Source organism: Macrobrachium nipponense, chromosome 21 (genome assembly GCF_015104395.2).
Source record: "Macrobrachium nipponense isolate FS-2020 chromosome 21, ASM1510439v2, whole genome shotgun sequence".
In the NCBI taxonomy this organism is placed as follows: domain Eukaryota; kingdom Metazoa; phylum Arthropoda; class Malacostraca; order Decapoda; family Palaemonidae; genus Macrobrachium; species Macrobrachium nipponense.
This window is the reverse complement of record NC_087212.1, coordinates 41,528,372-41,548,836: the sequence shown is the minus strand read 5'-3', so window position 1 is coordinate 41,548,836 and position 20,465 is coordinate 41,528,372. Positions and strand designations below refer to the sequence as shown.

Sequence of the window (20,465 nt, the reverse complement as noted above, 5' to 3'; positions counted from 1 at the left end):
ACCATGAAAAGAAGAAGAAAAAAGCGCAGGCGAAATCACACTTAATGCTTATACAATTAAGTATTGTGCCACTTCTAAACCCAACTGTTGATTAACAAGAAAGTATTTAAATTACATATCTTCTACCAGCCAAGTGCAATGGCAGTGAAGATATCGATAGCTCAATCAGCCGAGATTTTGAGAATGTAAACAATATCGAATGCAAATGGCATATGATGATAATGCTTATATTCTGTAAAATATGTTTAACTTTTTCAAATTATCATTTTCTCCAGAAAATATTTATGTTTAGTCTTATAGATCTTTTCGGCTTTTAGAATTACGGATAGAGATCCTACTCTTGCAACAAAGTGAGAACTCGCTCATTCTAACATCTAATTATGGTTATTATCCAAGGTAATTGCTGTAATTAGTTGTTTTGTTTACAGTATCAAAAGTTGTATCACTAGTGATTCACATGAATAACCTATAGATTTTACCATTATTAGCTTACAAATGTTTTGTTTACAGTGTCGATAGTTTGTGATAGTGGCGACTGTAGCCAACTTATTGATAAAACTATTGACACTTCAAGGGTTAGCCTGTCGTTAAAAATCTCACTGCATTTTAAGGTTGTCACAGAATGCCTCTTTCATTATAATTTCCAATAATCTTAAGTTCAGTAGTGGTTCTTACTATTTTCCTCACCGAATGAGCATGGTAACAATGCCTATTTGCGGTGACTGACCGAACCACTTTTGTTTACAAAAATTTTATGATTCCTTGGGTCGGTTTCCGGATTTGTGGTTGAGCTCGGATGCAACATCTGATACGATCAAGGTCCGGGTCTCTACTGTATTTGTTATGTTTGTATTTTGTATTATGATACTGACATGTAAATATTACGCTAATTTTATACTATTGTGTATGATGCAGCCCCTTAAAATCAGCTTCAAAATGAAGTCTTCAAAACGTGACTATATAGGATAACCAAAAGCTAACCTATAAACAAGTGTTTTTGTAATTTAGCAGTCATCTTATGCTACAGATTTAAGAAAAATTCATGTAAATTTACCATAATTTTTTACCTTGTGTTATCTAAAGATCGTCATATACACAGAAATATAGGGTAGATAGACAATTTTCTGCCTCGTTTGAGAACTTGAATGGGTTGGTCTGTAGACCTCAAGAACCTGTACTCTGTACTCAGATGTCTTGGAGGCAGATTGGGGGCCATTTGTTGTCAGGGAGTTGGAAGGTAAACAACCTAACAGCTTTTGACAGTTTGGAATGGTCTTAGGCTAGCAGAACATCTAGTCAGAGACAATACGATCACAATCTTTTCTGACAGTTCAACTTTTCGATTCTTACATGAGACGACAAGAAAACAGATGAAGAGATTTGTTCCGGCTAGCAAAGAAACTTCCTTCTCCTTTGGACAGAGCCCAGCAACATCATTCTTTTACCTCTTTGTCTTAGGAAAAAACATTGTTATGAAGACCAACTCAGCTGAAGGGGCAATGTCTTCAGTCAGATAGTCTCCTCTCTTCAGGTTTGCCAGAAGTTGTGGAACCTCTCGGGAGACCCAAACATCAATCTGTTCATGACTGCCTAAAACACCACTCTCCCAGTTTACTGCCCTGCAGCATGCAGGATCCTTTGGCATGGGCAGTTGACCCCTAACTTCAGAATGGTGTAGTCTAGACCTTTATGCTTTTCCTCTTTATGCTGTTATGAGCTTTGTAGAACACAAGGATGGTTTTGATAGGTTGTTGGTGGCCCTAAAGGGAATGGTTCCCCTGACTTCCTTTCTTGGTGGTAGATGCTCCTCATCTTCCATTTGGATAGACGTTTTCAGACAGTCTTATTTGAGAAGATTCTATCAAACTTTCACATGCTTCATCTGACCTTGCAGGGATTGTCATTATCTGTTACAAGCTAGGGGCATTTCTAGCAGTCCTTAAGTCTACAAAGCCCTCCACTGATCGACTTAATCATCAATGACAGTGGTCAGTTTATTGATTTTGGTGCTTGTCCAGCACCCGTTCACTAGATAGCCTGATTTAAGTCCTGCCCGTTTCTCGGGTATGCAAACAAAGGATCCTGCTTTACATTGCATTCAGTTCTGCATCATGCTGACTGGAATAATGCTCACAATTTAAAGTTTGAAGAGGGTATTTTGTGCTGGAAATTTCAATCTTCCTGTCTTGGTTTACAATGAAATTTATACATAATCCTCCAGATTATAACATAACCTCAGTCTGAGCCTTTTGATTAAGCATTTTTGATTAAGCATCACTTAAGAATTTTGAAGACGCCTTTCTTTTAGTTCTTGCTGTTTCAATACCCTTTCTTGTATGTAGGCTATGTTTTAGTGCAGGGGTCTCCAAACTTTTCAATGTAAGGGCCACATTATATATTTCCCCCATTTATGGGGGCCAAAGGAAAAAAAAAGAAAAAAAAAACAAATCAGTGCCAGTAATTTAATTTCCTCAAATATTAGAGTATAAACATGGAAAAATTAAAACATATCTTGTTGGAAAAAATCAGGTTAAACTAAATAGATTACTGCCTTTAGTTTTATGCAACCAAATTAGTGTGACGAATGATATTGACGTTTTGACTTCAAAATTTCATTGAAAACAGGTTCCAGATTAGATGAGCCAATTGTAAGAATTGATTTCAAATGATCATCACACAAATTTGTTCAATAGTTAGATTTCACGTACTTCATTTTGGAAAATGTTTGTTCACACAAGTATGTTGTACCAAAAATGGACATAAAACTACAAGCAAACTTTATCAAATTTGGAAACTGATCTGGCTGCAGGCATTTATAAAACTCAATCAGATTTCCTTCTCTATACTTATCTTTCAGTCTGTCATCTGCCTGGAGATCAATAATTTCCATTTGAAATTGAGTTGGAAGATTTTCAGCATCGAATAATTCAGCGATGCCAATTGTGCAATAATTATATTTTCAAGGCCACCACACAGGAATTTGTTTGGCGGGCCGGATGAAATTACGTGGCGGGCCATAGTTTGGAGAGCCCTGTTCTAGTGGGAACCCCTCTCTTTTCTTTCATTGCTAAGAGAAGATATAGAAGTGAGAGCTCTTTTCAGATTTGTGACAAGTGCCTAATTTAGCTGCTTTGGTAGGCAATACTGAGTTGGCTGTCTTGTGTTCAGTTAGAACTCTTAAGGTTTTAAATTAGGGAACTTCAAGCTCTTTCTTATATGTGGGCTTTGTTCTAGTGGCAACCTCTCTTTTCTTTCATTGCTTAGGGAAAAGATTGTAAGTGAAAGCCCTTCCAAGATTTGTGACAGTTCTTAATTTAACTGCTTTGGTAGGCAGGGAAGTAGCTGTCTTGTCTAGTTAGAATTCTTTTCAAGTGTTTACCTTTACCCTCTAAGAGGAGGCGTTAGTATTTATCTGTGATGTTGGGAAACCAAACATTCCTATGTCCGGTGTTAGGAGACCAAACACTCCTATATCCAAGAATGCATAAGTCATTGCACACACTATCGATTCCTGAGCTTTTACCATTTTTTAAAATATCCTTATGGCTTCTATACAGTAAGCACATCTTTATATGTATCTTTAAAACTTTTGCTAGAGAAGGTTGTCATGCAGCTCAGGGGAGACGTAACTGTTGTCAACTCATATTATTCGCCAAATGTTCAAATTTGGCATGATTTGTAAAGCCCTTAGTTCTGTTGTTACGGCAGGAACATTTCTCCTGAATCAAATATGAAAGTAACCTTCCTGGCTAAATTATTGTTAGTTGTTTGGAAATTGCGCTGTTGAATTTTGGAAGCGTGAAGGCACACATTGGTGTACTATAGAAGCGCACCATATGTGAAGGTGGTAGTGGTCTTTAGTTTTGGACTGTCAGTGATGGGCTTTTAACTCGGGCACAGGTGTCACTAGTACGTTTCCTCTGTAAGGATATTTTGACAAGTCTCACTACGAGGGCCTTACACCCTGTTGTGGTTCCAACTTCTTGTGACAGTGCCAGTAAGGATTACACAACAGACAGAAATGTTGAGAAGCTTTTTCCCTCATTAAAAAGCTTTTAGTTTGCTTCGCTGAACGTTGTTTCACTGGCTACACTAACCCACCGTTCTCATTCAATGGTCATTGGCTAACTTTTACAGGTAGGTAAGATTCATTCCAAATACATAATGATAATTTTCTTGATATAATTGATTATTTGAATACTTACCTACTGTTGTAGTGGAAACCCACCTAGCCTTTCCACATCTAAGTGGGTGGTTGTGAAGAATTCTGACAAGAATGTAAACGCTCCGGTTTAAAGTGATTAAAAAGTGATTCATAGTTAGTCATTAGACATTGAATTTTTATGTTCCCAGACTAACAGTATATGATACTTTTACTCATACCAGGCAGTAAGAGAATCTAGCATCTTGCTTGCTTTAAATTACTGTATTTCCCAGTGACGGAAATACTATTTATTCCTGAAATAAAGCTCAGAAATTTACTGTCTCTTAGAGGCCAAAGGTTTGGTTACTATAGGTATTTCCTTACTCAAGAAGAATGTTACCTTTGCTAGACAGTGATAAACTCTTGTATGTGATCTCTTAATGAAGTTTATGTACTAAGTTAAAATAACTAACCAAAAATATAATTAAAAAAAATATATGTAGTCACCAAGATTCACTCCCATGGCAGAATAATGGAGATAGTCAACAGAATGTTGTTCAACCAAATGTTGCAGGAGATAGTCAACAGAATGGTCATCAAATGTTGCATATCAGTGATACCAGTATTTTGCACTCCTAAAACCATCCTGACATTAACCCTTAAACGCCGGAGCGGTAAATAAAAAAATGACTCCCGTGTGCCGGAGGGGTTTGAGAGTGAGCGCGTAAGCGGAAAAAATATTTTTTTCAAAAAATCACAGCGCGCTTAGTTTTCAAGATTAAGAGTTCATTTTTGGCTCCTTTTTTTCTCATTGCTTGAAGTTTAGTATGCAACCATCAGAAATGAAAAAAATTATCATTATCATATATAAATAATGCGATATATGATAGCGCAAAAACGAAATTTCATATATAATTGTATTCAAATCGCGCTGTGCGCAAAACGGTTGAAGGTAACAAGTTACTTTTTTTTTTCGTTGTAATGTACACTAAATTTTCAATCATTTGGTATATAACAAATTGTAAAACGATAAAAGCAACACAGAGAAAATATTATCACAAAATAATGCATGAATTCGTAACGCGCTTACGTAAACACATATTTTTTTCAAAAATTCACCATAAATCTAAATATTGTCCTAGAGACTTCCAATATGTTTCAGAATGAAGACAAATGATTGAATATTACTATACTGTAAGAATATTAGCTTACAAATGCAGTTTTCGACCATATCTGACGAGCTAAAGTTGACCGAATGTCGAATTTTTTATATATATTTTTTTATATGCAATTATTTCGGAAATAAGAAAAGCTACAACTTTCAAATATTTTTCGTTTTATTCTACATGAAATTGCGCACATTTTCATATATAAAACTCTATGAAATGCCTAATATGAAACGGAGCAAATATTCCGAGAATGGACTTACGCATTTCGGAGATTTGTGGCGGAGAATCGCGCGGAGGGAAGAAAGTTTTTTTTTAAAAATTCACCATAAATTTAAATATTGTGCTAGAGACTTCGAATTTGTTTCACGATGAAGATAAATGACTGAATATTACTAGACTGTAAGAGTTTTATCTTACAATTGCGTTTTTCGACCATTTCGGTAGAGTCAAATTTGACCGAACGTGGTTTTTTTTCTATTTATCGTGATTTATATGCAAATATTTCGAAAATGAGAATAGCTACAACCTTCAACTATTTATTGTTGTATTATACATGAAATTGCGCACATTTTCATATATAAAACGTTATGTAACGGCTAATTTAAAATGGTGCAAACATTACCACAATTGCACGTATGATTTTTTCGGAAGAGTTACCGCGCGGACGTAAAGAAAATGTTATTTTTTTCATAAATTCACCATAAATCGAAATATTGTGCTAGAGACTTCCAATTTGTTGCAAAATTAAGGTAAATGCTTGAATATTACTAGAATATAAGCGTTTTAGCTTACAATTGCGTTTTTCGACCATTTCGGTAGAGTCAAAATTGACCGAAGGTTGAAAATTTGTCACTTATCATTTTTTAATATGAAAATGATCAAAATTTTCAAAATTTATAAAAAGCTACAACCATGGGTTGTTTTTAGTTGTATTGTGCATGAAATTGCGCACATTTTCATATATAAAACTTTATGTAACGGCTAATTTAAAATGGTGCAAACATTACCACAATCGCATGTATGATTATTTTCGGAAGAGTTACCGCGCGGACGTAAGGAAAAAGTTTTTTCATAAATTCACCATAAATCGAAATATTGTGCTAGAGACTTCCAATTAGTTGCAAAATTAAGTTAAATGATTGAATATTACTTAAATATAAGAGTTTTAGCTTACAATTGCGTTTTTCGACCATTTCGGTAGTCAAAGTTGACCGAAGGTTGAAATTTTGGCACTTATCGTTATTTATATGAAAATATCTTAAAACTGATAAAAGCTACAATCATGAGTATTTTTTTGTTGTATTCTACATAAAAATGCGCACATTTTCATATATAATACTCTATGTAACGGCTAATTTAAAATGGTAAAAAAATTATGTCAAAGTGACGAAATAATTTCCGAGATGTGTCACAGATACTTTTTAGTGCGGCAAGAAAGAAATTCGCGCTTGCGCGCCTGCGTAACGATTGTAAACAAAACAACACCTTGATCCGTGAACTCCCAGCATCCCCCAAGGCGCGTGATTCAAGAGTTTTCGGCTGGTAGGCCTAAAAGTATTTTTCCGCGAATTTTTAAAAAAACTTTTGTATGTCGACGTAAAATACGTCCAGTCGGCACCCGAGAGACAAAAAATGTCGACGTAAAATACGTCCAGTCGGCGTTTAAGGGTTAAATGACAAAATTAAAATTGCAGTATGTTAACCCTCTTGTGACCTGATGACAGGTAGCGAGTCAATAAATTTTTTCTGTAAGTGCACAGATGACGCGCCGGGCACGTCATATGTAAGTTATTTTCGGGAAAAGTTCACGAAAAAAAACGCATTAATCATAGAAAACGTAGTTGACGCCATTGGGTTGACAAATGACGAATCTCGAAGAAAACGCAAACCTGACGCCGCTAGCTTACTTAGCTATGATACAAAATGTCAACATTGTAAGAAGGTTGGGAAATCTGAAAATTGCACTCCGTAAAAAATTAGCATTTTTTAATCAATTATAGCTCATTAGCAAACACATTTATAGCAAAATTATTGCTTCCATGTAAAAGATCAAACCTTCTACACAATTTAGGTATAAAATAAACTCCCCAAACCTAATTATTATATTTTTCATTATTATTTCCCAAAAATATCAAAGATTTTCCTTAAAAATTTCACATTCGTCACATCGTTTTTATTATTTCTAAGCCTTGTAAAGATGTTCAGATTGCTTTAGGAAATAGTTCAATCATTTGCCGACATAATAAGACTAACCAGAAGCGTATATCAGTTATAATTTGGACGTACTGAATTTTACCAAAAACTTTTCCATGCGCATGTTCTTTTCGGCCCTGGGGAAAAATCGTGTACCTTACACCCTTATATTTTCGGCCTGTGCGCAAGAGGGTTAAAAAGGTTCACCAGAAAATATTACTACAGCAAGACTATTGTAATCAAGCATATTTGTTTTGTGTTTATGTGGTGCCTTACAAAACTTAATGGTAACGATGTGCTGAATATTTTTAGGTTTTGAAGATTAAATAGTTTTTTTCTTATTTGTAACAATTGTGTTGTGTAGATTTTAATCCTGATTTTATTTTTATTTGATTTGATTTGAGATGTCATGTTCATTTGGTGTTTTTAAAAAGAGTAACTGCATTACACTTTATTATCATTATTATATTCAGCCTGTATTCCTAATATTTCCTATTGTAGAGTTTAGTTTTTCCTCTGTTAAACACTTTAAGAGGATTAGAATTTGAAGTAATTGCAATTTATTAAGAACAAAGCTAAATTTCACAGTCAGAAGTCAACCATGCAGTGGGAATCATCATAATTTTTAGGATGTTTTGTGTGGTGATTTTATTTTTTAATGAGCTCTCTGTCTTTTAACAGAATATGAAGTTTCATACGCACAAGTTGCTGGCGCTGGAGACAAAACTTCAGAGAGCTCCAGCAACTTAAATTCATCAGACAGTGAACTCTGTCCGATGTTCCTAATGTCAGGCGTTTGTCAGCTGGGCGAATATTGTACATACATACATGGGTCCATGTGTGAGGTTTGTCAGTTAGCATGTTTACATCCGTATGATAAAGAACAAAGAAGAATACACAAAGAGGTAAGAATAAGTCTTTGGTGTTAACTACAAGTTAGGCAAATTAAAATTTTTTCTATGCAACTTACCAAGTAGTTACATAGTGTAGTTTCAGTTACATAGCTGTAGTTTCTAAGTAACTACTTGGTAAGTATACATAAATTACATTAGTACAACTCATAGTTTTATATAGACTAATTGGGAATATTTGTGTCATTGAAGAATTTTCTTTTAAAGCTAAAAGAGAAGTATACTGTAATTGTTGAGAAATTAAGAAAAAAAATTATATATAAATTAGATTTCGCTGAAAAGCAGTGAGAACACTTTTCCTATAGATTTTTTTGCTTCTTGTTATACCACATTTTCTCTAAACAGAAGCTGATGTTTTGCTTAAAATTCACAGCAGTTTATCAAGACAACTATTTTACATGTCATTTAAGTAGTTTTACCCTTTATGTTTTAAAATTTTATTAATAAATGGCAAGCCTGTTGTCTGCTAAATTATGATTTATTTCTAAGACATTCTGCTTATACCATGGTTTTTCTAGTAGAGTTAAAATGGTAAAATGTATTTCAAAGTTCTTGTGAAGAATAGCACATTTTTTTTATTAATAAAAGCCCATTAATTGTAAGACCCCCTGTCCCATTTGTTAAATATCTGGTTGCATCAACCCTTATCTTAAGAAAAGAATGCTTCCATATACCTACTCCACATCATTCTTCATTCTGTTGTGTCCAAGTTACTTAATGGAATAAATGCCTGGTTGGGAAGAGGGCAAAGAACCTGTATTTGTTCGTGACGTCCCTTTTACAATAGGAGTAACCTTCAGCGCAAGCTGATACAGTTGTTGAACTTGGTAATGAGTGGTTAAGGGGGTCAAGTGGAGGAATAACCCCCCTCTCACCTATTTACACATAACTCAAGCTAGTTTTTCTTTAGCAGCCATGGAGTGGGTCATGCTTCCCTGCTCTCTCCTTTTGTGCTTGTTGGACAGGATGAGTAGCTTGCCATCCGTTTCTTTGCATTTGGACTGGACTTTTTATGTACTGTGTTGTGTCACTTTGGTCTTGTTTTTCTCATTGAGGAGAAGAGATATGACACTTGAGTATTGCTTATATTTTAGGGATAAATATTATACTTGATCTTTCTCCTGTGAAATATGTGCAACCTGGTCCTGATGGACGAGACCGACGCTACTGTCCTCGGTCCAGCGCTTCTCCGGGAGGAGACCGCTGGTCTAGACTGCAGCTCGATCGTCACTGTGGGTTGGTGATCGCCTGCAGTCCTCCCAGCCTACCAGTTCTGCTGGTAGGCAGGGGAGGAGCGCTTGTAGCAGCTCCCCTGACGCAAGAGGCCGACGCTCCATCCTTGGTTCAGTGCTTCTCCGCAAGAAGACCGCTGGTCCAGACCTGCAGCTTGATCGCCACCGGGAGTTGGTGATCGCCTGCAGTCCTCCCAACCTACTGGTTCTGCTAGTAGGCAGGGTAGGAGCGTCTGGTCTCTCTCACCTGTCCCTTCAACCTCCTCAGGCTACACCAGGAGGAACGAGGTGAACAAGAGTGACCGTGATGAATGCACTTCTTACGGTCTGGCCACGAGCCTGGTTTGGACTTGGGACCAACAGATCCTCGCTCAAGTGGTTGGAGGAGATCGTGGGAGCTGGCGAGGACGATGACGCTTCCCAGACTCTCGGAGTGACCATCACCGCTGTTCACATGACGGTCCTGCTGGACCACGCACGCAGAGACCAGGGTGGGCTCCCCCTTCAATCCTCTTAAGAGGTTTTGACCTCGACGAGGACTGGAAGGCGTCGGAGGACGGTATCGGCTCTCTCCTGTCAGGTGCATGCTCAGCCCCACCCAGACGATGGTCACGGTGGTGGCAGACGTTTAGCCCACAGTACAAGTTTCGTAACCTTCCTCGGGAAAACGTTTTCTCTAGACGGTAACGTTTTCATAGACTCTGAGCGGCCATCATCGCACGGTGATGGCTGCCCGTACTCGCTTCTCCAACTGCTAGTTCCGCTGGGAAGGTGAGCGAGAGCGTCCAGTCTTCCTCCCCCATTCCCTCTCTCCCTATGACTGCGATGGGAAGGGGAGGGATCCTGCAGAGCGTTCTCCATAGGATTCCGCGTCGGGGACTGCGTTCCTGGGGGGACCTTTCGGTCCTACCGGACGTAAGTCCCCGTCGTTGAGGGGGGGGGTTCGCTGAGTGCTCAAAATTCTTCGGAGTTTCTAGCACTCTCTGAGTGTTCTGGTCTTCTACGATCTACAAACACTTTGGCGAAACCATGGTCCAGAGTGGGCGAGACGAGAATCCCAGATAATTGTTACTACGATAATCGGGAATCTTGCCGAATACTCGAATTCCTGGAATTTCTAGCGTTCGAAGGAAGTACTGCTGCTGAAGGAAGAATATCTCGAGAGGGACTCAGCCTGGATGGACCTGACGGTTCGTCGCCTCAGTAGGCAGCCAACCCCAGGATAGAGAAGAACGGGTGGGAACATCCAGATCAGCTTGAACTATCGTCTTTGGTATCCTGTTATCACTGTAGAAGTCTTCCTTCGGGAAAACTTTACATTCGCTCTCTTCTTTAGAGAATGAAGAGGGTCGGCTTCCAGTCCTTATTCTTTTTCCTCGAATGGAAGAGAATTTAGGCTGGAGGTCTATGTACAGGAACCTACAAATATACTACGTATATGGCACGCGACATATGCTTCTGTTATCAGTTTAATTGTCCGAGGTGTAACCGCATACCGTAGTTAACTACGGGTTGTGACTGAGACGAATAGTATCTTCTTAATTGAACTGCAACTCGGGACTGCCCTGCAAACCTCCCAGGAGTTACCAGTTTCGATTTTGAGATACTTATGGTATTGTTATAACAACACCACCACTGGGTTTGCATTCACCGAAATCCGTTTTGGTTAAAATGCAAATGCTTGAATTGCGCTCGATGGTTCTAGCCAAACACATCCCTCTTGGAATGGATTACATGGCAACTCAGGATGACGAGTGAGTGAGAGCTAGCGGTGTATGGGCTGCCTGCCAGCCCTGCCTACCGCAGCCCAGTACCAGCTGGCTCTCCGAGATGTACAATCGGATATTGTCTCTCGTCCTCTGCGATGATTGACTACCGAAACGAATCTCTGCCTGGCAATCACAGACTTAGGTCTCTGGTTGGCTGGAATTCTCACATACACGTATGACTGTCTCTACTGTATCACCTTTTGCTGTTGCAAGAATTTTCAGACAAGATATCATTCAGCGGCAGTGAATGATTTCTTTCAGACATCTGAGTTTGTCTTCTAAATACATCTCTTATTCATAGGGGTGCAATTGTTCTTTGTCCACCCCAAATTGTAGATGAATAACAGAAGACATTGCCTGTTCCCTGCCCTGCCAGCTCTACTTCCAAGTATATAAATGTCCTCCCTGATCCAGCCCATGAGAAGTGGTTCTTCAGGCAGTACAATCCCTGTGTTTTCATTACTGAAAAGCGCTCTGCTTTCATTGCAACTCCAACTTCTCACCGAACAGCAATGAAGTAGCTGATTAGCTTTTTCAGTCCTCTGTAAAATAACAGGGATTAAGCGGTCTTCACGGGTTGGTGTCATCGGTGGGACTTTTCTACGTTCAGAATCTTGAGAGTTAACTTCTCTCGATTCAGCTGTGAAGACATAGGTGTGCAGTCACCTATCACCTTCGTCTTCAACGGCACATAGTATTGTTTCTCCTTAGTTGAGATTCAACTACTATGAGAACTTCTGTCTTGCCATCAGGGACCTCGGTCTCTAGAAGGCAATTGACTTTCGTCTGATGGGCACATGCCTTGAGAGAATCATCATCTTGCCTTCCAGCATCGGTGGCAACAAGATAGACGATTTGTATGGTCTCTCGGCATAACCCTTCAAAAGGCGAGTGTTACGTGACTACGCCTCGGATACATGACGGCTCGCCTCACACAACTGAACGCATTCAGTCGGCAGCTGTCGAAGCGTCCGAGACCGTCACGAGCTACACAGTCGACTTTGTATCAGTTGATCCAGAGCAGTCATTACTTTGTCCTACTGGCGTGTTCCGGTACCCATAAGTATCGACACCCACCATGTAGCGTCAGTGTCTTTATCCACTGCGGAGACGACGATACCGTGAGAGACTTCGCTGCAGTGGGATACGAGACCACGAGAGACTTCGCTGCAGTGGGATACGAGACCGCGAGAGACTTCACTGCAGTGGGATACAAGACTGCAAGAGACTTTGCTGCAGATGGATAGACCAGTGGATGGGTACTGGACATCACTCCAAAGAATATGTCCGACAGGAAGATGGATAGGTCATTGCGACCATATCTTTCTTTCCCTTCAGGACTGCCCACAGGTTCTTGGAACCTCATTTCCCTGGACCAGTGGTGGATGCTTACAAGATGCGTTTGCTTACCCAGCTCCTTCAAGAGGACAAGTTGCATCTCGTCCATGGTGTGCAGTTGTAGAGGTAAGAAGGACGCGAGAGTGACTGGCTCTCCCCCTTCCACGCCTCGTCCCTCCACTCCTCGTCCTTCGGGTTGAGGATAGGACTCGAACTGGCTGGTCGGACAATTGATGCGGTAAGCTTATACATAAGCATCCTTTTTGCGTTTATCAGAATCATAGAAGCAATCCGGCTCCTTCCTCTAGCAAGGGGAGGAAGGAGACTGACAATAATGCAAACCCTTCCCAGAACTTTGCATTAATATCTCCGACGGCAAATATTCTTCACAGCCCTTTTTCAGATGAGTCACGATCCCTCACATTTCGAAAAGGCCCAGAAGTCTGACATGATCATGCAGCTCCTATACTCCGATCAAGTTGTCAGAGGCAGCAGGGCACTCCTCCTCGCTCTTACGACCAGGAGTAGCAGCCTAGGTGCGCAGAACTCCAGTCAGTTCTAGAGGCTCACTTAGATTCCTTCCACCAATCAGTGAGTCTTCCTTATGTAAAGGACAGAGGGTTTGTATTATGTGTCGGAACAAATCACAATTTGTTGTAAATTGTATTTTTCCTAACTATGCAAACCTGAGGTCCTTTACATAAATGTCCACCTCATGCCACCCCTCAATCTGAACCTGGGCCGAAAGGCAAAATGGAGTGTTTACATCCAGGCAGGCTACCCTGCCCCACGGTAGTTACTGCCTAACCACTTTGTTCAAGATTCAATAGCCGTAAGTAATTCCTTATGTAAAGGACCTCAGGTTTGTATAGTTAGGAAAAATACAATTTACGACAAATTGTGATTTTTCTTTAGAATATAGTGTACTTATTTAACACATTTAGTCTACATTCAAGAAGTAGCCTACTAGTAAGTCAATACAGGACTAAACTCTTCTCAAAACCTGCACATTATTTAAGCAGTGACTCATATTCTAAATTTGGTATTTCATAATTATTGCTATTAGTTTCTTCGTCTTTTATTTTAGCAGTAGAGCGCAGTGAGATGAAAAAAATAATTAATGAATTTCTGCGATCACGGGGCATTTGAATGTTGCCGTCAAATTGTAAACAAAGCACAATGCCATCTATTGAGGAATGTGAACACTAAACTATTTGCTAAGGAGATAAGCATTGTCTAGCTTTGATAAAGATTTACGCTTGCACTTCTTACCTCTAGTATAATCTGATCTCATGAGTGTCTTATCGAATACGAATGTAAATACACAGTTGTATAAAAAATGATCAAGCTATTACATGTAAGTCTTTCAAGCATAGTAAGAGTAAGGAATATGTGCATGCCAAGTGTCAAATTGTTTTGATTAAAAGGATTCACTTGGTAGACACATCTCAAGTGGAATATTTAAAAAAATATTTATTTTGTTCATGAAACTTACCTGGCAGATATATATATAGCTGTATTCTCCGAAGTCCGACAGAATTTCAAAACTCGCGGCACACGCAGTGGGCGGCCAAGGTGGTAGTACCATTCCCGCCGCTGGGAGGCGGATATCAGGAACCATTCCCATTTTCTATTCATATTTTTTTTCTGTCGCCGGTCGGTAAACACCTGTTTACAGACCTCCGCCCAGGATTTTTTGGATTTTGACTCGTTATAAGTATCTGGATGACTTTTGGTTTTGACTCTGGATTGTTGGATTGGCATACGCGATTAGTGGACCTGTTTTTTTTTGGATTTTTGGATTGGCTTTTCTATGAACGTGATGTCGGGATCAAGTTCAGTGAGCTTCAGAGTGTGTGTGAGAAGTGATTGCAAGGTGAGGCTACCGAAATCATCGGTAGACCCCCACACAGTATGTATGGGGTGTAGGGGGCATGTTTGTTGCTGGTTGATCGTTGCATTGAATGCAAAAGTTTGACTGAGGATGAATGGAAGGTGTATGAATCCTATCGGCGTAAGTTGGAGCGCGATAGGATCAGGAGGTCTTCCTCCAAGAGCGGTTCTACGAAAGGTAAGGGAAGTAACATTTCTCCTATTTTAACACCAGTAGAATTTGCTTCACCTAATCCTGTGTTGTTGCTTGAGGGCCCTAGTTCTGTGTCTGGAGAAGGTAATGCCCTTTCTCTGATTCTAGAGTCATTACGCACTCTAGAGTCCAAAGTGTTGGCCCTTGAAAACGGCTCGAGTAAAGTGTGTGATCGTGCCCCTAGTGTTGTGGAGGGGGCGTCAGATCGGCCCCATAATGCCTCTAGGTCTAGACCTCTGTCGGACTCCCAGAACTCAGGGAGTGGGGCATGTCGAAAGCCGCAAGAGGGTTACAGGGGCTCCCCACCGATCTGGCGTCCCTTCGGCAGGACCTGTTGCTACTTCCCAGGCTGCCAAGGAGCGTGCTCAGGCTCGCATCCTTAAGGACTGTTTTTCGTCCTCCGAGGCGCCCTCCCCGCGCAAGGGGTGGAGCGCTCGGAGTGACTCGCGTCCGTTGAAAAGGACTTTTCCTAGGGAGGACGCTTTACGTCCGCTCTCGTTGCGGTCTTCGCCTGCGTCGTATGACGCGTTTCCTCCACAGAAGAGAGGTAGGACGTCGTCCGAGGACGACGCTGAGAAGCGCTTCTCTCGCGCCTTGGAGAGGCAGGTTGCTGTACCTTTGAGAAGGAAGGAGGCGTCCCCCCGCCCCTCGTCTTCTCGCAGGCGCAGCCCTTCACCTCCCTCTCGGTTCTTCACCTACGAAGAGTATTCTTGCGTCGCTTCAAGACCAATTCTGTCGGCCTTTAATGGCTCGGAAGACTCGCCCAGCAGCAGTTGAGCCTAAACGAAGGAAGGACGCTAGACTGCCTGTCAAGAGGACGAGGCAGTCTCCTTCTCCGTTTCTCCGTCGTTCGTCTCTGTCTCCGCCCGCACGTCAGGGCGCCTTTGAGGACGCTCGACAGGACGCCTTGGAGGACGCTTTTGAAGACGCTCGGCAGGACGCTTTTGAAGACACTCGTCGGGATGTTTTGCTTGACGCTTTGCCTGTGGAGAAGGCTTTCGAGAGCGCTCAGAAGGACGCTTTGAAAGTGAAAGCTGGACGCTTGAGCGTGAAACGTAAGGACGCTCCTCGAGAGAGACCAAGAGTAACCTCTCTTGACGCGCAGCGCGGTCAGGACGCTCTTCGTGGTTCGAGCTCTAAAGATCGACAGAAGGTCGGTCGCTTTGAAGAGGCTGATATTAGTCATCCTCGAAAGCCTTTGTTGAAGGCTAGACCCGTTGGGCGCACGCCCTCTCCAGAGGTTCAATCTCCTTTGCCTCTTCGGGAGGAAGGAGAGCTTAGTAGTCCGGTGGACTCAGTGGAGGAAGAACAGCCGTCAGTTTCGTCGGTTTCCGACTACAAGGTGCTGGTCGTCTTTTACGTTCTTTGTTTGGTGAGAAGTTCCAGCCTGCAGCTCCTAAGTCTCCTCCCTCTCAGTTTTCGTCTTCGAAGTCGGGCAAGGTTTCGGAAGTGGTGAGATGAAGACTTCCTTGTCCACTAAGAGAGCATTCAAGAAATTGCAGGATTGGATGGAACGTCGGAAGGATCAGGGCAAGTCGACTTTCGCCCTTCCTCCTTCAAGACTCAGTGGGAAAGGCGGCATTTGGTATGAGACCAAAGCTGAAGTAGGAGTTAAGATCCCGTCTTCTTCCCAAGGGGACTTTGCTAGTCTGGTAGAACGCCCAGAGAGATCCCTTTAATCGTCGCCCGCTAAGATTTCATGGACACCAACGGAGATCGACCATCACATGAAAGGTCTGTTAAAGACTCTGGAAGTCTTTAACTTCCTAGACTGGTGCCTGAGGAGTCCTGGATCTTCAATCTAGAGTCCTGATTCTTTGAGTCTGGGGGAGCTGTCCAATGTGTTGTCATGCATGGACAAGGCCGTCAGGGATGGTTCGGAAGAGTTAGTGTCTCATTTCGGCACTGCTTTCCTCAAGAAGAGAGCGCTTTTCTGCAATTTTACAGCGAGGTCTGTTTCTGCATCGCAGAAAGCAGAGCTTCTCTTTGCACCTCGTTTCGAGCCATCTCTTCCCCCAGGCTATGGTAAGAGACCTGGCAGTGAGCCTACAAGAGAAGGCTACCCAGGATCTCTTGGCCCAGTCTTCAAGACGTCCCGCAGTCCCTACCACGTCGTCGTCTGGACGACCTCCTAGGAAGGTTAAACCCTTTCGTAGCGCTCCTCCCTCGAGAGCTGCTCCTCGAGGGAGAGGACTTGCAAGAGGAAGAGGTTCCTTCAAACCTAAATCCTCTAAGTGAGAAGAAAGTCCTTCAGATGCCTGTCGGAGCCAGGCTAAAGTTCTTTGCGGGTGCGTGGAGAGAGAGAGATACAGATGCGTGGTCCCTCAAGATAGTGGAACAGGGGTACAAGATCCCCTTTGACCACCTCCTCCTCTTTCTACGACTCCCAGAGATCTTTCCCCGTCGTATCAAGGGGAGAAACATCACGGTTCTTTAGATCTTTTGGATCAAATGATCAGGCAAAGAAAAAGACGGTGGAGCAGGTCTTAGACCTGGGGTCACCAGGATACTACAACAGACTTTTCCTGGTACCAAAGCAGTCGTCGGGGGTGGCGTCCAGTCTTGGACGTAAGCAGCCTGAATCTTTTCGTAGAAAAGAAAAAATTCAAGATGGAAACACCTCAGTCGGTTCTAGAGCCTTAAGACCGGGCGACCGTGGATGGTGTCCTTGGACCTACAGGACGCATACTTTCACGTGCCTATCCACCCTCTTTCAAGAGTTTCTGAGGTTTATGCTAAGGGACAAAGTTTGGCAATTCCGAGCCCTTTGTTTCGGTTTAAGCACGGCTCCGATGGTATTTACCATGCTCATGAAAAACGTAGCGAGATGGTTACATTCTGCAGGAATAAGAGTGTCCCTGTATCTCGACGATTGGCTGATCAGAGCATCGTCAGAAGAAAGGTGTCTGAAGGACCTTCACTTCACTTTGGCCTTGGCGAAGTCCCTGGGACTTCTGGTCAACCTCGAAAAGTCGCATCTGACCCCACACAGTCCATCGTGTACTATCTGGGGATTCAGATGGATTCAGTGGCTTTTCGAGCGTTTCCGTCCCAGGAACGACAGCTTCAAGGCTTAGAGAGAGTTTCGGCCTTCCTGGGGAAGGAAGCTTGCTCGGCGAGGGAATGGATGAGTCTGCTGGGAACCATTTCCTCGCTGGAAAAGTTTGTTCCCTGGGAAGACTACACCTCAGACCTCTCCAGTTTTTCTTAGCAGACGAATGGAGAGTCAGAGAGGATCTGAATGCGACCCTTTTCATCACCAAATCGGTGAAGAACCATCTAAGATGGCGTGGTTAGATCCTCGGAAGTTTCGAGAGGGGTTGTCCCTAAAGCTTCTGAGCCCAGACCTAGTGTTGTTTCCGACGCCTCGGTGTCGGGATGGGGAGCAACACTGGGAGGGAGGAAGTGTCAGGCACCTGGAGGGGGGGGGGGGGGGCGGGGGGAACAGGTGTCCTGGCACATCAATGTAAAGGAACTAGCAGCGTTTTTTCTGGCGCTACAGTTCTTCCAACAAAAGGTTGCAGAGAAAGTAGTCCAAGTCAACTCGGACAACACCACACCCTTGCGTACCTAAAGAAGCAGGGAGGTACACACTCCCGTCCTCTTTTTTATTTAGCGAGGGAGAATTATGCTGTGGGCAAGTAGCGAGACGGATAAGGATCCTGACGAGATTTATCGCAGGAGTCCAGAACGTCAGAGCAGAACCTTCTCAGCCGACAAGATCAGATCTTGCCGACGGAATGGACGTTGACCAGGACGTCTGTCAAGAGCTCTGGAGACTGTGGGGGTGTCCGTTAGTCGACCTATTTGCGACGTCGAGAACAAAGAGGTTGCCTCTTTATTGCTCCCCTGTGCTGGATCCGGGAGCAGTCGCGATAGACGCTCTGCTCTGGGACTGGACGAACCTGGACTTGTATGCCTTCCCGCCATTCAAGATCATGGGGGAAGTAGTAAGGAAGTTCGCGGCATCGGAGGGGACGAGGTTGACCCTGATCGCCCCGATGTGGCCCGCGAAAGAATGGTTCACGGAGGTAATGTCATTCATCATAGACTTTCCGAGGACATTGCCCTGGAGGAAAGATCCTACTCAGGCAGCCCCACTTCGCAAGATATCAACCGAAACCTCTCCGCTCTGGGTCTGACTGCGTTCAGACTATCGAAAAGCTGGCCAGAGCGAGAGGTTTTTCTAAAGCAGCTGCAAAGGCGATCGCAATGCTATGGAGAACGTCCTCGAGAGCTGTTTACCAGTCGAAGTGGGCTTCCTTCAGGGCATGGTGTAGAAAGGAGGGAATTTCCTCTTCCACTACCTCTGTGAGCCAGATAGCCGATTTCCTGCTATTTTTAAGAAATGTACAGAAGCTGGCTGTCCCGACCATCAAGGGATATAAGAGTATGCTGTCGGCAGTCTTCCGACACAGAGGACTAGACCTGTCTGATAACAGGGATCTTCACGATCTCCTGAGATCATTTGAGACATCCCAAGATACCTCAGGCGAGGCCTCCTTCTTGGAACTTGGATTTAGTCCTTAGACTGTTAATGTCGAGTCCTTTCGAACCTCTACATGAAGCGTCTCTTAGGAACTTGACTAAGAAGGCTCTTTTCCTAACTGCTCTGGCGACGGCGAAGAGAGTTAGCGAAATTCAGGCCATTTGTAAGAGAGTGGGCTTCAAAGGGGACAATGCTGTCTGCTCTTTGAGTCCCACTTTCTTAGCAAAGAATGAAAACCCGTCGAACCCTTGGCCAAGGAGCTTTGAAATCAAGGGTATGACAAGCCTTGTGGGCCAAGAACCTGAGAGAGTCCTGTGCCCCGTCAGGGCTCTAAGTTTTATGTCCACAAGACTAAAGAAGTACGAGGTCCCTCAGATAATCTCTGGTGTTCGGTTAAACGACCCGATATACCATTATCCAAGAACGCTTTGGCGTTCTTTCTGAGGGACGTCATTAAAGAGGCTCATTCGTCTTCCACACAGATCGATTTGAGCCTCTTGCGAGTGAAAGCTCACGAGGTTAGAGCTGTCGCAACCTCGCTTGCCTTCCAAAGGAACATGGTCGATCAAGGACATCCTTGACGCCACCTTTTGGAGGAGCAATTCAGTATTCGCCTCACACTACTTGAGAGATGTGAGAACGATATACGAGACTGTGTTCTCTTGGGCCATACGTTTCTGCAGACACAGTCTTGGGGGCTGAAGGTAGCTCTCTCCCTATCCCTTAGTTAGGTTTAGGTTAGTTTTTAGTTGTTGTGTTTTTTGGTTGTGGTGAGGCTTTGGTGAAGACCTCCCATCTCTTAGCTTAGTGTTCAGGGGGTCTTGGATAGTTGGTCAGGTGGTGGTCAGTTGCTTCGTTGCCCTCATTTGTATGGCTCTATGCTCTTGTCACATTGAGGTCACGTCCCCGTTGACAGAGCATCCAGAGCGCACCAGCACTACAGGTCTCCACCTGGCTGGCAACTCTGATTAAGCACAAGCAGGCTGAAGTGACAGTAATCACAGAGTCTACTTTGCTAACAGGTGAGGAACCAAGGTGTATATCATCTACTTAATTTAAGTTTCCTACAAATCCTATTCTGTCTCTTCCCACCATCCGAAGGTGGGATTCAGCTATATATATATCTGCCAGGTA

The 20,465-nt window shown here is 42.7% G+C and overlaps 1 protein-coding gene across 1 annotated transcript in view; it reads left to right on the top strand.

Annotated features, from left to right (window-relative positions):
- The window catches only part of LOC135197961 (probable E3 ubiquitin-protein ligase makorin-1), a 48,401-nt gene that overhangs the window by 10,645 nt on the left and 17,291 nt on the right, over window positions 1–20,465 (top strand). The window contains exon 4 of the mRNA XM_064225260.1: window positions 8,188–8,411. Within this exon, the coding sequence (XP_064081330.1) occupies window positions 8,188–8,411 (224 nt within the window). The remainder of the gene's footprint in view (window positions 1–8,187; window positions 8,412–20,465) is intronic.